General features: G+C 29.7%; 2 protein-coding genes across 3 annotated transcripts; one reads left to right on the forward strand and one right to left on the reverse strand.

Annotated features, from left to right (window-relative positions):
- Positions 1-5,786: 5,786 nt before the first annotated feature.
- LOC108851438 (uncharacterized) lies at positions 5,787-9,553 on the reverse strand. 2 transcript variants are annotated; one of them, XM_018624865.2, is made up of 13 exons: positions 9,326-9,553; positions 8,993-9,151; positions 8,643-8,894; positions 8,443-8,562; positions 8,284-8,364; positions 8,067-8,162; positions 7,854-7,949; positions 7,660-7,713; positions 7,347-7,569; positions 7,157-7,302; positions 7,002-7,067; positions 6,610-6,909; positions 5,787-6,535 (listed from the first exon to the last, which is right to left on the reverse strand). In XM_018624865.2, the coding sequence occupies exons 1-13, from the start codon at positions 9,386-9,388 to the stop codon at positions 6,062-6,064; spliced, it is 2,130 nt and encodes a 709-aa protein (XP_018480367.1). In that variant the 5' UTR covers positions 9,389-9,553; the 3' UTR covers positions 5,787-6,061. The 2 variants fall into 2 exon arrangements, with proteins under 2 accessions (XP_018480367.1, XP_018480368.1); XM_018624866.2 differs by having other exon boundaries at positions 7,157-7,282; positions 7,366-7,569; positions 9,326-9,549.
- A 2,787-nt stretch (positions 9,554-12,340) lies between these two features.
- LOC130510466 (thioredoxin H1) lies at positions 12,341-13,541 on the forward strand. The gene is made up of 3 exons (XM_057006800.1): positions 12,341-12,556; positions 12,958-13,080; positions 13,206-13,541. Exons 1-3 carry the CDS (start codon positions 12,467-12,469, stop codon positions 13,335-13,337), a joined length of 345 nt encoding a protein of 114 aa, XP_056862780.1. The 5' UTR covers positions 12,341-12,466; the 3' UTR covers positions 13,338-13,541.
- Positions 13,542-15,450: the final 1,909 nt, after the last annotated feature.

Consider the following 15,450-nt stretch of genomic DNA (forward strand, 5'->3'; position numbering starts at 1 on the left):
AAAACTTATAAAAATAATATTTAGCAGAGAATAACATATATAAAATGGGAATTCGGCCAAAAAAATTATGAACTTTGCACGAATTGCTATAATAAATACGAATATTTTGGCTGGCCAAAAAAACACCGAACTATATTTGACTTTAAACTTTAATCAGTAAGTTATCGATGACTCGCCAAATTAAACACACCGTTACAGAATGATTAAACAACTTTTGCAAAGATCGTTAAGTAAAACGACGTTGTTTTGAGATGGAATGAAACGGCGTCTTTTACGTATTTTTATTATCAAAAATATGTTGTTCGCGTTGATCGAACCTGAGAAATCATGGCCAAATGACGAGGTTTCTTATCACTAGACTACTGTCACTTTTAAGAATATCTATAACATATTTTCTTTTATTGAGTATCAAACAAATCTCAAAAATCTAAATTCTTTTTAAAAAATTCCAAAAAAATTTAAAATTCAATAAAATTCTGAAAAGTAAAATTAAAATTGAAATTACAAATAAGTTTAAAAAAAAATATCAATACATTAAAAATTTCAAAAAAATCTAAAAAAAATCAAAACATTATTTTTTTCAATAAAATTAATGTATCTAAGATCATTTGATTTTTTTATCTTAAATACATTAATCATACTTTTTTATAAATTAATATATTTGAGATAAAATAGAAAAATGATATTTATCACACTACAAATGTTTTTCATTTAATTATTATCATATTTTAGAAAACAAATTGTGATAATATCGTTTGTTTATTGTATCTTAATTATCATTTGTCTATTTTATCTTAAATACATTATTCATACTAAAATCTATAGTGTGATAATATAATTTTTATTTTATATTACATACGTTAATTTATTTAAAAATATGTTTCAAGTTTTTTAATCATTAAATTTAATTCGTTGCATTTTTTGAATTATTTTAAAATATTTATAATTTCAATTTTGAATTTTAATTTTCAGAATTTTCTTGAATTTTTAAGATTTTTTGGAATTTTTTAAAAAAGAATTTAGATTTTTCGAGATTTGTTTGATACTCAATAAAAGAAAACATGTTATGGATATACTTAAAAGTGACAGTAGTCTAGTGGTAAGAAACCTTGTCATTTGGCCATGAGTTCTCAAGTTCGACCCACGTGAACAACATATTTTGATAATAAAAATAGGTAAAACGACGTTGTTTCATTCCATCTCAAAACGACATCGTTTTACTTAACGATTGTATTTAACGTTTATTAACCACCGTCTTAACTGTTAGTTAACGGTGTCTTAATCTGGTCGGTCAATCAGAGTTTCTTAATAAACTGATAAAAGTGAACAAAAATTCAGGCTTTTTTTGGCTAGCCTCGAGTACATGTTTCTTTTGGCCATTCTTACCATGTTCAGTGTTTTTTTGGCCGAGTTCTCTATATAAAATTAATACTTAGTAGACATATCTGGTCTTCACGACATAAAAAGCTCATAAAAGCATTCTATTTTTCTCAATTTTTATAGATTTTCAGAAACTACACAATAAGCAATTAATTGTTTACCTTTTATCAATTTATTTGCAAAAATATTTATCAGATCCAACATTTTTGAAGTTGAAATATTTTTCATGCATACTTCTAGAAAGATTAGTTTTATTGCTAAAACTAAAAAAAAATATTAGCCACTGATTAGGTAATACAAATCTGAAAGCAAGAGGGAATGAATAAGTTAGGAAATCAAAATTTAAAATGATTCGAGTTTAAACCAGATTTTTTTTTCTACTGCAGTGATATTTTGAGTGATGCAACATGTGTGTTTTTATATTATTGTTTTTCATTTTATATTATAATAATTTAAACTTCATTATGATAATTTATATTTTTCATTGTTTCCAATATATATAAATTAACTATTCCAATATAAATAATTTAGTATCTTCAAGCAACTAACAATTTATAAAAATAAACTCTATGTAGCCTTGGAAAGTTTCTAGTAATAATTATGTGTTTAGTTAAAAAATAAAAAATTAATAATAATAAGCAGCATGGGACGGATCCGGATATCCGGGATATTTGAAGTACCCGGATCCGGATCCGTATCTGTCGGATCCGGATCCGTATCTGTCGGATCTGGGTTCGTGTTTTCCAGATATGCGGGTTTTGGATATCCGTCTAGATATCATGATATCCGCGAGTATCCGGATTTGGATCAGGATCCGTTAAAATAATTTAAAAAACATATTTTTTAAAATACAAATTAAATACAAAAATATATAAATATTACATAAATTAAAAAAATTTACAAAATTTATGAATGTATTTATGCATACAATATTTTTTTTCATCAAATAAATTGTTTCAAACTTTCAAATGTATTTGTTTCTTCTTTTTTATTTTTCTTATCTGTTAGATTAGGGATTTCATTACTGAATAAATAAATAATAAATAGAAATGGAATTTGGTAAAATATTAAAATATTATCATATGAAAAGATAATGTAATATATCACAAAATAAGATAGTTAAAAATAAAATAAATTTATGAATGTATTTATGCATACAATATCTGTTTTCATCAAATAATTGTTTCAAACTTTCACATGTATTTATTTCTTCTTCTTTATTTTTCTTATCTGTTAGATTAGGGATTTTATTACTGAATAAATAAATAATAAATAGAAATGGAATTTGGTAAAATATTAAAATATTATCATATGCAAAGATAGTGTAATATATCACAAAATAAGATAGTTAAAAAACTAAGTTTATAGTTTCACAATATTAATATTATAAAGAATTTAATTAAAGTTTTAATTTTATATGTATATATATTTATTTTAGAATTAATTTTAGTCATATATTTAAATGTTTCTTAACATGTTTGCAAATATAATAATTTATAGTTTACATGTTGTAAAATTTTAAAACCATCACATGTATTTGTTTTTTATTATTATATATTTATATTATTTTATTGGTATTTAGTTATTAAACAAATTAATATGTGTATGAGAAAACATATTTGATAATTATTTTGTATCGGTTCACCTTACCCTCACAAAATTACAAAAAAGGAATTAGAAGCAATAATAAGGACGAAGAAATCTCTTACTTATTAATCAAGAAGCATTTTTAAGAATAAATTTTTCTTTGGTAGATTAATAACACTTATGCTATTATTACTTAGGTTGCGAGCTCATAGCCCTTCTCATTCAACAAAATTAATTAATCTTTAATTATTAGGATATTTATAAAAAATGCCATTGGTACTCCATGTATTATATTTTATTTTTCTTAGCCTCCTAAAAGGCAATACACGGTTCGAACCAAATGACAATAAAATTTATTGGATATTACACTATCGAGTTTTAAATATAACAATTAACAGTTGGTACTCCTTAAACTTTCTTAACCGGTTATTGCCAGCAAAACTTTCTATAAAATATTTTTTCTTGAGATGTTTTATACTTTAATCCGCCCCACTGAAAAACTTGACTTCTTCGTCATCACCTATCTAATAAACAAAACGTAACTGGTCTAGATCATATAAACTGAAAATGATAAAAGTATTTTCCTGCACAACCTGTTTTGTATTAATTTGAGGCCATACCTGAACTGCTTTTTTTGGACATCGAAAGGTCATACCTGAACTGCTAAAGTGCTTATTTCTTTCTAAAACATATTTTCATGAACAAAATTAAGCAGATGACACTATATAGTAGCTACGTTTGTTGATGATAATATATATCCCTCTGATCGAAATTAGGCCATTATATTAAGATAAACTATTAATTTATCTGTACCAAAGACACTTACTCCATTGTACAAGCATGTTGTTGTGACGTACAAAACTGTACTCACGAATGCAACTTTTTAGCAGATCTACCATCGACTCAAGCTTAGTACCATTGTCCATTATTCAGTTTAACATGACAGAAAATTGCTTAATGGTTAAAATTATTCTGCAATGAAATCTCATATAGTGCAATTTTCTAGAACACTTTCCAGATGTTTTTTTTTTGTCAACTGGTCACTTTTGGACCGAAATTCTCAATCTGAAGTAAGGAGGGATCGAACCCTTAATGTCAAGGTCCGAAGGCAGAGTTCAGTAGCCACTTGGCTACGAACAATCCGACCACGTTCCAGGTGTTAACGTATTTTTTTTAGGTTGTATTCTGCAACATGATAAACATTGTGAAGGTTCGTATATATAATGACATTGGGTTGAACTTATTAAAATGGTACTTTTGTATTTTCAGCATTTATGTTTCATATATGATAATTAAAACTGTGATGCACAATAAAATGATACTCTCTCCGTTTCTATATAAGTGTCACTCTAACACTTTTCACACAGATTAAGAAAGTTGTTGAAATATATGTAACTTGTTATTAATTACACATTTTTGACCAATAATATTGTAGATAAATAAAATTAGTTATAAAATCAATACAGATTGCAATTAATTTTCAGATGAAAAAAGTATAATTTGCATTAGAGTTGTAAAGTGACATTCTTTGTATAACAAAAAAAAAAAATCTAGAGTGACACTTATAATAAAACAGAGGGAGTAATTGCTTTATCTCATTTGCATTTATATTTGAAATATAGAAGATTTCATGGTGCACAATAAAACTTAAACAAAATTGGCGCTCCCATTAAGTTGCCATAACTCCAAAAATATTGACTACTCCCTCTGTTTTTTAAAGATGTATGTTTTAGGAATTTTTTTTGTTTCAAAAAGATGTATTTTTCATATTTTCAATGTAATTTTTGTCAACTAATTATGAATAATTGTGAATCTCAAAAACATTAATTGCATTTCTTGAAATTTTATTGGTTTAGAAATATAGGAAATATAAAATAACAAAAACTATGCACTAATAAGTAAATTTTAATATGGTTTATTAAAAAGTGTGAAAATCTTAAAACATGTATTATTTAAAAACAGAGGGAGTATATTTATACTCCCTCCGTTTCTTAAAGAGTGTCGTTGTGACATTTTTCACATAGATTAAGAAAGTTATTGAAACATATGTAAGTTGTAATTAATTATACCTCTTTGACCAATAGTATTTTAGATAAATAAAATTATTTATAAAATCAATGCAGTTTGCAATTAGTTTTCAGCTGAAAGTTAGTATAATTTACATTGAAATTGTAAAGTGATACTCTTTGTGTAACAAGAAAATGAGCTCAGAATGACACTTATTATGAAACAGAGGGAGTATATAATACATACCGTACAATTATATGCCTGATTTATGCAATACAAATCTCTGACTATCATATGGAAACTAATTACATTTATTGTGTGAAGTAGTTTTTTCCTTTATCCTCGGAAGAGTACATGAAAGTTAACAAAACCAATTCAATATAGTAATATTACAAAATTCTGCAACGTTTGTACATTGAAAGTAAAGATATGCATATTAAGTTTTTATATCTTTCTCATTAATTATCGGCAGTCCATGTTTCTACTATATAAGTAACTTTATAGCGTGCCCAATCAACCATACCAAGCTACATCCCTAAAGTTTCTCTGTGTTAAAACCTTTGTATTACTATTTCTATTGAAATAGTCTTGGTCTGTTCTAAAGTAAGATTCAAATACATGTCATTTCAAGGGTGCAAGTTATGGTTTTGAGTTCTTTTTTTGTTTTTCAATTGTTTTAAAAACTTTTTTTAAAAATAACAGAATTTACACATGTCAAAATATGATTGATTGAGTGACTTGTGATTTATAATATAAAGGATGTAATACAAGTATTATATTATATGAAGATATAAAAAACGATTAGACCAGTGTTTAGAAAAAAAACTCTTGATTAAATAAAGGTCACAGTAACACTTGCAACTTAATAAACATTAAAACTGAGAGAAACAAGAAAAAGTCCTAACATTCGCCTCTACCATTTTCACTTAATAGAATTCTGTAATTATATATATAATAATAAAATTACAAAGCTGAAACACTGAATCTACTCCGGTATACCAAACCGGTGAGCGTAAACGCCGCCCCTGATGGGACCGGTTCAACTTCCGTAGAGAGGAAGAAAACCCCACTTCTGAGGTTTTATTTATCAAAAGCTAGAGGAAGGCCGAGGCTTACCTTTAACGGAGTTTAAGTGCTGAGTAACGAAGATAACTGCCATTACTACTAAGATACATCCCACCAACGAACTGAAGAACAGAGCTCCTGGCTGTCTGGTCTGAACGAACCCGTATATCCCGTTTGATGTCATCACAATCACATCCGTTAATCCGTCGTTAGAGAAGTCATCAGTGATGAGTGCATGAGTCGGCTGTGACGGTAACTCGATGGAAGCCAATACGCTTCCTCCTGGAGATATGATGACTGCCGCTTGATCTCCTCCGGCAAGGACCATAGGCTGATTATCATGAATGCGTAGCGAGAATGGTTTCAGGGTTGGGACCACTGTCCCTGACTCAGTTAAACCAGATGGAGATGGGAGATTTGACCATGTGGCTTCTGTCTGAAGCTGCCATTGCCAGAGCGGCTCGCGGCCGTGCACATCAGGCGTGTATGATGTCACCTGGTAGGGAAAGCAATGAGCTATTGAGCGAGATTCAAAGTTAAAAGAGAGATTGGATCATCAGAAAAAAGTACCTCTCCACGATTTGTCAAGAAGATTACATCTCCGCGACTTCCTCTTCTTTGTCTATGACCGTCATCTCTGGGGATGAGAATGGGAGTTGCAATCTCCAAAGAGGATGTGTCTCTTGCCTGAGCAAAGTTTCGTGAAAACTCTCCGTAGTGCATGAAGTTGAAGGGGGCGTGATGGCAGATCGAGACGTTGAAGAGCTGTTCTCGGACGGGAACGCCTGAGGTTGCCACTGCCCAGCAAGGTTTCAATACTTCCATTGATCCGCTAACTACAGTTCTCTCTCCCACATTGCCTCCGACAGCCTATGGTGCGCACAGAGAATATATGGACGTAACAAATGAAGTTCCATTGTAAAGCCAAATAAACGAAAGCGGGAGAGGTGTGTAATGTGTACCTGGACATGATCGAGTACACCATCTCCGTTAATGTCGGCGTGAAGCCCACCTTCGAGCAGATGAAGCTGGAAATAGGAAGAGTTCAAGGAAGCTAACATATTAAAGACTGATTCGTGATATAGTAAGCTTGTTCATGATCTGAAGTAACAGCTACCTTGCAAAGAGTTCGACCAGTAGGCAAATGAATAGCTTCAATTCCTTCTTTTTGGTGAGCCACAACAACATTGGGAACCCACCAAAGCTTAGTGTAGTTAGTTATAGTCGGTATGTATTGCATGCCCTGCATCAATATGTGTTTTGCTGTCATATACAATATGTGTATTTTCATGTGGGTGAGTACTCACGTTTTATAAGAGCTTTCACCTTCTTGGGCTTTGCCGAGCCAGCATAGCGTGCAGCCTTCCCAATCAATTTAGGAATCTTTCTCGACAAGTCCTTTCCAGCTGGTGTGTGTTCTTCAGGTTTGTGAAACGGAAACGTTGCAGACTTACCAGCTTGTTTCTTCAACGTTTTCCTCTTGTGTCGCCTGAAATGAGCAAGCTTCAACAATGTATCTTCCCGTCGGTCCTGATACAAAGACAACAACATCGTTCAAAACAGATTTTTTAAAAAAGTATATTAGACTAAGGAAGTACGTGTATGAAGCAAAAGACTTACCCAGTGATGAGGCATAACACCAAGAATTGATTCTCTAAATTCCCTGCATTCAAACTTCATTCCAACATATCTCAGTTTTCAATGCAATATAAGTCTCTTAGACGACAACTAGTTGTTGCCAAAAAAAAAAAGACGACAACTAGAACAGGTTAACTATATTTCTCAATGATCAATGGAGAACGAATTCACTTTACCTCTCCAGGGTGACGGCTATTTATAGAATGCACGTCTAGCTTGTAATTGTGTTGGGGAACTAATTGTGACGCATCTGACGTGTGAGCTTCAACATCCTAGAAGAGAAGAAAAAAACAATATTCTATCAATCTGACCAGTAAATCTGTTGCACTTAAGTATCCAATTAAGCTATATGCAAAAGAAGAAGTGGGCAAATAGGAGAAATAACTGACATCAGTCTTTTTACTCCATCGAAGAACACCAGTCCGGCCAGCGAATGCATAAACGGAAAAGTGACGCAAGTTTACACCTCCAGAATCTTCAGTGGGCTGAAAAGAAGCTCAAAAAGTTAATTCTAAACAGTCCAAAACACATCTCCTATACAAAATATGTAACAAGAACATCTTAATTACAACCAGATATAATAATAACTGCACATCTTTCGTGTACCTGTTTCTCAGTAGCACTTCTTCTGTGTTGCTCAGCATTTTGTTCATTAATGCCGAGTTCCTCAAATGGGTCCATATGATTCTACAACAACAAGAATAAATCTATTATTAATTAACCAAAAAGGAAATCAACAGGGGGGAATTTCGCCTAGTTACATACATAAGGCTGCATCTCCATCCTTCCACCAACAATAACCAAACCAGTATCACCGTGCTTCAACGTGTAATTGCTTATCGAAATTGAAATCTCTCTATGGTGGGCGTTATGTGGAAAATCCTCCTGTTATCCCAAAACAACATCAGTAAGAACTAAGAAGACAATAAGAAGGACAAAGAGAGGATAAAAAAAAAAAAAGAAACCTGAAGATTAGTTTCCCAGAGCTTTTTGAGGTTGTGATCAAAGCAGAGGACAGACCAACCAGAGGTAACAACAACCAAAACCTGCTTCTGAGGTGTCCCATCTTTATAATACCTATCAATAACACCAGTGGCCATGGCCACAGCGCGTCTCCCGGAGGCAACACGGATCTTATCAGGTAAAAGGGAGATCTCAGCAAGAACACGTGCTTCACTGAAACCTTCATCCACACGCCTGGAGTGTGGCTCCAGGACCTAATCCACCATCCATCCCATAACACAGTTAATCATCAGCAGTAAGTAATAGCAAAACCATAAGAACTAAGGTGCAAATCAATTCGTTTTTTTATAACCTGAATTTTGGCATCGTTTGTAGCGACGAGGACCTCCTTCTTGCCATCGCCGTTAAGATCGGCTACGAGAGGAGGTGGGAGACGATCGGATTCGTGTTTGACTGGGTAATCATCGTACAGATGGAACCATGCTTCTTTGAACGCGAAATCTCCCTCGTGCTGTGCAAAATCAACAAATCAGTAACGAGTCAATAAGATTCCATCTGAGAAATTCGAAATTCCACAATCAATAGAATGAATTTTAACGATTACAGGAGGAACGTTTCGAAGCTTGGCTCTAGGGAGCAGATCGATAAGTTCTATGCTGTGATTGAACTAAAGAAGACGGATTACCTGAAGAGTGAAGAAGATAGCAAATCCAGAGAGCATCAGGATAGCCAAATCGCGTTTCCTCATCTTCGTTTTAGCGTCGTGGGGCGTGATTGATGATGATGTATCAAAATCAATGGCAGATTTGCATTTGATTTGGAATTACTCAGTGTGTTGTAGCAGCGCAGGCGACCCAGAATCTCTCCGGTCAGTATTCGTATAAAACGATGTCGTACTTTTGTGTTGGACGTTACGTAAATAAACAGCATGCCGTTTTTTCATCATACTGGATCCATTGTTATGTGTCGTCTATTTTCGTGGAGACGCCATGTAGATAATTGCTTTTAAGTTTTAACCTAGGAAAAACAAGGGTTTGATGGTAACTTGAGGAATGGCGGAATTGCACTTCAAACGTAATTCCACTAGTATTTTATCAATCAACTAGGTGTTTTCCTGCACCATGTGCAGTAAAAGAATTTTAAAATATTTTTAATAGATAAATATAAATTATATTTAATTTATATTAATATTATAAATTTTTTTTTATCAATATTTTAATATAAATTTGATTTAACTGAACATTAAAATTAAGATAAAATTTTTTGTTTATTTTGAATTATATTTAAGAATGTGCATGTATATATTTAAAATTATAATCTTAGGTAGATTTTTCTATCTATTTATTTTAATTAAATATATTAAATAAATATGTAAAATTTCATAATTGTCAAAAATTAAAATCAAACACTATTTATAAATTCTGTAGATATATATAAGAAACTAATGATTTTACGATTTAATTTGATTTTATGATTTAATTTCTATATTTTCTAAACATATGTATATATTTTTGAAATATTTTTAACTTAAATGATATTTCGAAATTTGAAAAGCCATAATTGAATATATTTATTTTAACGATGATTTATGAGTTATTATCATATTTTTAAAAAGTCCAAAAATATAAATCGACAATAAATATAATATATGAGTTATTACCATATTTTAAAAAGTTTACCAAAAATATAAATTAACATTAAATATAATTATCCATGTCATATTAATCTATAAGACATGTCATCAATTTTAGTAGTCATGTCACAACTATTAATCTAGGTGTTTTCCTGCACCATGTGTAGTGATAAATTTTTTAAAGTTCAATTTTATATTTTAAAATGTAATTTATTAATATTCTATATTTTATTATTTTGAACAATAATTAATATAATATAATTAATTAAGCATAAAATTAAGTGAAAATATTTTATTTTAAATTATATTTAAGAATATATATGTATATATATATAAAGTTATAATCTTAAATAAAAAGATTATCTATTTCATTTGGTTAAATGTATTAAATCAACTTGTACAAAATTACTAAAAATCATATAAAATTGTATAGTTATCAAAAATTAAAACTAAATAATATTTATATAATTTGTAGATATCTAAAAGAAACTAATGATATTACGATTTATATTTTTAAAAAAAATCAGAAAATTTAGAAAATTTTAGATAATAAAAACTTTATAATTATAAAAGTAAATTATATAATATTTCGAAATTCAAAATGTTATATTTGAATATATTTATTTTAGTGATGATTTATGAGTTATTACCATATTCTACAAAGTTTACCAAAAATAAAAATCAATATTAAATGTAATATATGAGTTATTGCCATATTTTAAAAAGATTTCCAAAAATATATACAGCATTAAATGTAATTGTCCATGTCATATTTAACCATATGACATGTCATCAATCTTAATAGCCACGTCACAATTTTTTTTGTGAAAACGATTGTATGGAAGACATGTGGCAAATCACTTCTCAAATATAGACTAGGGGATAAAAGTTGCAAAATAAAAAAAATGCAAAAATGCAAGTTTGCGTTTTTGCAGCAAAATATAAATAATTTTCATTAAGTAGAAAAACGAGTTCTAATAGATTATCATGCAATGTTTTTACAAAATTAACATTTTCATGTTATTAAACTATATGCTAATAACCTTTTAAATTTTTAAATAAATAGCAATAATTTTTGTAGTGGTAAATAGTTATGTTATAAATAAAGTTATAATATAAATTATTTTGTAATATTATTTGATAAATAGTAATAATATTGTAGTGATAAATAGTATTTTAATCAATTTTAGTTATTTTCAACTTGTTTTCCTTATGACAAAGTGAATACTAATAAAATATTTTGATCAATTTAATATGCATTCTATCATTCCATAAATTTTAAATTTTCCCACAACTTATTTATTTTTTCATCAGCTTAACTATTTTCTGCGATTCAGCGATGGTTACCAATCGGAGCCTAAAACTCAATATCCCATTCGAAAAACCAAACTGAATCACAATTGAAAAATATTGGATTGGATCTAAAACTTTTTACCTAAAAAATAAAACTGAATCCATCAAAAAAATATTTAAATAATCGATAATATCTGAATCATAATTATGTATTCAAATACATTAATTATTTTAGATTTATATTGATAAAATATTCAAAATACATAAAAATATTGTATCAATATAAATTAATTAATGTATTTGAATATATAATTATGATTCAGATATTTTGAATATTTTATCAATATAAATCTAAATTAATTAATGTATTTGAATATATAATTTTGATTTAGATATTAACAAGTATTTAAATATTTTGTTTTGGTGGATTCAGTTTTATTTTTTGGGTAAAAAGTTTTAGATCCAATCCAATATTTTATATAATTTAAATAGATACTCAAACTGATAATGATTCAAATCAAATCAATCCCGAACTAAGATTAGTAAATATCTGAATGAAATCTAAATTTCTATCTCCGATAATTTGAAATCTAGATAAATCCAAGCCGAACCTTAACAACTACACATAAAATGGTGTAAACTGACAGAAAATAAAAGTGGTAAGAGTAAAGGGGAATATTTATGATTTAGGTAAAGAAGGGATGTAGCATATTGGGTGGGTATAATTATGGAAAATTAAATCACGCGTCCGATAAAGGAGAGAATCGAAAAATATTGATGGCAAAAGTTGTAATTTCTATGTGACTAGATTTGCAAAGGGAGAGCATGCTAACATAAATAGATCATAAACAGAGAGAGACCCAAAAGACAAAGCCACAAAGGAGAAACAGAGAGAAGAAGATGGCTCGGGAAGAAGGGCAAGTGATCGCATGTCACACCGTGGAAGCATGGAACGAGCAACTCCAAAAGGGCAATGACTCCAAAACTCTTGTAATCTCTTTTTCATAGTCTCGATCTGTCTCACAATACAATACGTTTGTTTTCTGCCGCTTAGAACGATGCTTGACAAACCGTATCTAAATTAACATGCGATATATCTATACGTACATAGCAATTGAAATATTTTCTTCTTTCTTGAATCTGAATTACCATATATTAGATTCTAGGGTTAGAATATATCGTATTAATCATGAGAGTTAGCGAGTCATATTTGATGATTCTATGAAACTAAAAGACTAAGTAGAAATGTTTACTCTGAAAGACTGCAACGACTATTGTATGTGTTACAAACTATTGTAGCTTTAACGTTGTTATGACATGATTGGTCTCTTTTCATTGTATTGTTAATTTTTTTTAATTAAATGATTCATGAGAGGGTTTAATTGTTGAAGGTGGTGGTTGATTTCACGGCTTCTTGGTGTGGACCATGTCGTTTCATAGCTCCATTCTTTGCTGATTTGGCTAAGAAACTCCCTAATGTGATTTTCCTGAAGGTTGATATTGACGAATTGAAGGTAAAAATACAAAAAACTCAACCATGTTTTCTCTTTATTCATCCTCTTTGTTGAGAGAGTTTGTTTTTAATTCTTATATGATCAAAAGATCTCACAAGTTACCTTTTTGTTTTTGTATGGAACAGTCAGTGGCGAGTGACTGGGCCATTGAGTCGATGCCGACCTTCATGTTCATGAAAGAAGGAAAGATTGTAGACAAAGTTGTTGGGGCCAGGAAAGATGAGCTTCAGTCTACTATTGCCAAACACTTGGCTTAACTACACCCTTTTAGCTTTGACATGTCTTCTGTCTTAAGACTATTAAGTCATTGGTTAATTCCTTTCTATTTACTCTTGAGATGTTATGACTTTGTTCCCGCCTTTGTTATGAATGCCTTTGCTATGAATATTATGATGATTCCTGTTTAATCTTATCTGATAAGATCTGTTAGAATTTGATGAATTATTATTTTGCTTTGTTTATCCCAGTTGCTTCTTGCTTTTTCTACTTTCGTCTGCTTCTCCTAAAAAGAAATTTGCTTACAATGGATGTGACTAAAAGACAGTTTAAAAAAATGAGGCAGCTAATGGTGGTGTTCCTTAGCTGAAGACGGGAAAGCTCACTGGCCTTGTTTGGATACAGATGAAAATATGTTTAAATAAGGTGTTTTGATGTTGCCCTTCAGGTTTCACAAAGGCTATTTCAGCATCCTTGCCTCTGTTCGAACCTATCAGTTTCAATAGCTTAATGTCTTTCAAAATTTCCCTTCTAAAATCATAAAAAGGCATTATCAGCTTTACAAAATGGTACTTTGACGATGTACACGATATATAAATTTATGTTTATGTCAAATAACAAACCTTTGATTATCTTGAGGATATTCGTGATGCTATTCACTGGGGAGAGTCTGTATTCACATTGAACCCGCAAGTCAGTAATAAAATAGTCTTAATCAATAACTAGATTTTGACCCGCGCTTTGGAAGCACAAATATTTTGGTAATTTTTAAAGAGTGTGTATTTAAAATATTTTTGCATTTAAATCAGTGTTTTTAAATTCAACCCGATTGTGATTATACCAGTTAATCCGGAGATCTGACAATTCAATTTAGGTTTTTAAAATATTCATATTAAAAAAAATTACTAAAACCCGAGACTAACCGATTGAACTGATGGATGACCGATATGTAATCTAATTGGATTTAAATTGTAATAGTTTCATATTTTGTAGTCTTATAATCCAAATTTTAAAGTTCATTATTTTGCAATTTATGAAATTATAACGTTTCTACAAAATTTTAAAGAGAAAATGATAGATATAAAATAACTAAGATTAATTTTTGTATTATTTGGAAACATTGATAGTAGTATAAAAATATATTGTTTGGAAACATTGATAGTAGTATAAAGAAATAAGTATATTGTTTGGAAACATGAATAGTAGTATAAAGAAAGGAACATTAGTGATTTAATGTACGTTTAACTATAAAGTATAAATGTGTATTTAATTTAAAAACTTACAAAATAAATGTTAGGTCCAACAGAATGTTTCTGTTTTAATAAGATAGACTAGATTTTGACCCGCGCTTTCAAAGCGCGAGTTTATGTTTGGTGAAAATTTTATATAATCACATTTATATAATCCATCTTGTATATGCATTTATATAACCCGTCTCATATATGTGTTTTATATCCGGGTTTATGTTCAGTTAAAACTATATGAAAGCGCGGGTTTATGTTTGGTGAAAATTTTATATAATCGCATTTATATAATCTATCTTGTATATGCATTTATATAACCCGTCTCATATATGTGTTTTATATCTGGGTTTATGTTCGGTTAAAACTATATTGTACATGTATTTTTAGGTTTTTAATTTTGAATTAGATATTTTAAATATAAATCAATATAACAGTTTTATAGTTTTGATCGGTGTTTTGAAACCCGACTCGGACCTGCGGTTGAACGAATTACCGGTTTGTAACCCGGTATTTTTAATATTGTGATTTTTTCTAATGATAAGACAAATTCGGTGATCATAAGTTGGAAATTTGTTTAAAATATATTTATATTTTTCAAAATCGTTCTAAATGATAATGATTGTTGTCAAAATTAATAATTTTAGAATTAGAAAACCGGTGTTAATAACAGTATCAAACATGGAAATAATCGATGCAGTATCAAACAAAGAAATAATCGCAGGCCGAAATTAAATTAGGAAACCGGTGATTAATGACAAACCAAAAAATAATTAAGAAGAAACTGGCGCAGAATGTCCAGAATATCCTTAATGAATACAAAAGAAATATTCTTCGGTAGGGGTAAAAAGAGTAAAAATCCAAAACATGCTTGTACTTTAATAGTATAGATTTTATCAATGCAAAATAAGAA

The sequence above is a fragment of the Raphanus sativus genome, chromosome 4 (assembly GCF_000801105.2).
Source record: "Raphanus sativus cultivar WK10039 chromosome 4, ASM80110v3, whole genome shotgun sequence".
NCBI lineage: Eukaryota > Viridiplantae > Streptophyta > Magnoliopsida > Brassicales > Brassicaceae > Raphanus > Raphanus sativus.

What these genes read in the sequence shown, in the direction of transcription:
- LOC108851438 (XM_018624865.2), bottom strand. Translation starts at nt 9,388, where the DNA reads ATGAGGAAACGCGATTTGGCTATCCTGATGCTCTCTGGATTTGCTATC. An exon ending in TCTGGGAAACTAATCTTCAG is followed by an intron (nt 8,563 to 8,642) that starts GTTTCTTTTTTT and finishes TTGGGATAACAG; the next exon opens with GAGGATTTTCCACATAACGC. An exon ending in GGTGAAAGCTCTTATAAAAC is followed by an intron (nt 7,303 to 7,346) that starts GTGAGTACTCAC and finishes TGTATATGACAG; the next exon opens with CAAAACACATATTGATGCAG.
- LOC130510466 (XM_057006800.1), top strand. Translation starts at nt 12,467, where the DNA reads ATGGCTCGGGAAGAAGGGCAAGTGATCGCATGTCACACCGTGGAAGCA. An exon ending in GCAATGACTCCAAAACTCTT is followed by an intron (nt 12,557 to 12,957) that starts GTAATCTCTTTT and finishes TAATTGTTGAAG; the next exon opens with GTGGTGGTTGATTTCACGGC. An exon ending in TTGATATTGACGAATTGAAG is followed by an intron (nt 13,081 to 13,205) that starts GTAAAAATACAA and finishes TGTATGGAACAG; the next exon opens with TCAGTGGCGAGTGACTGGGC.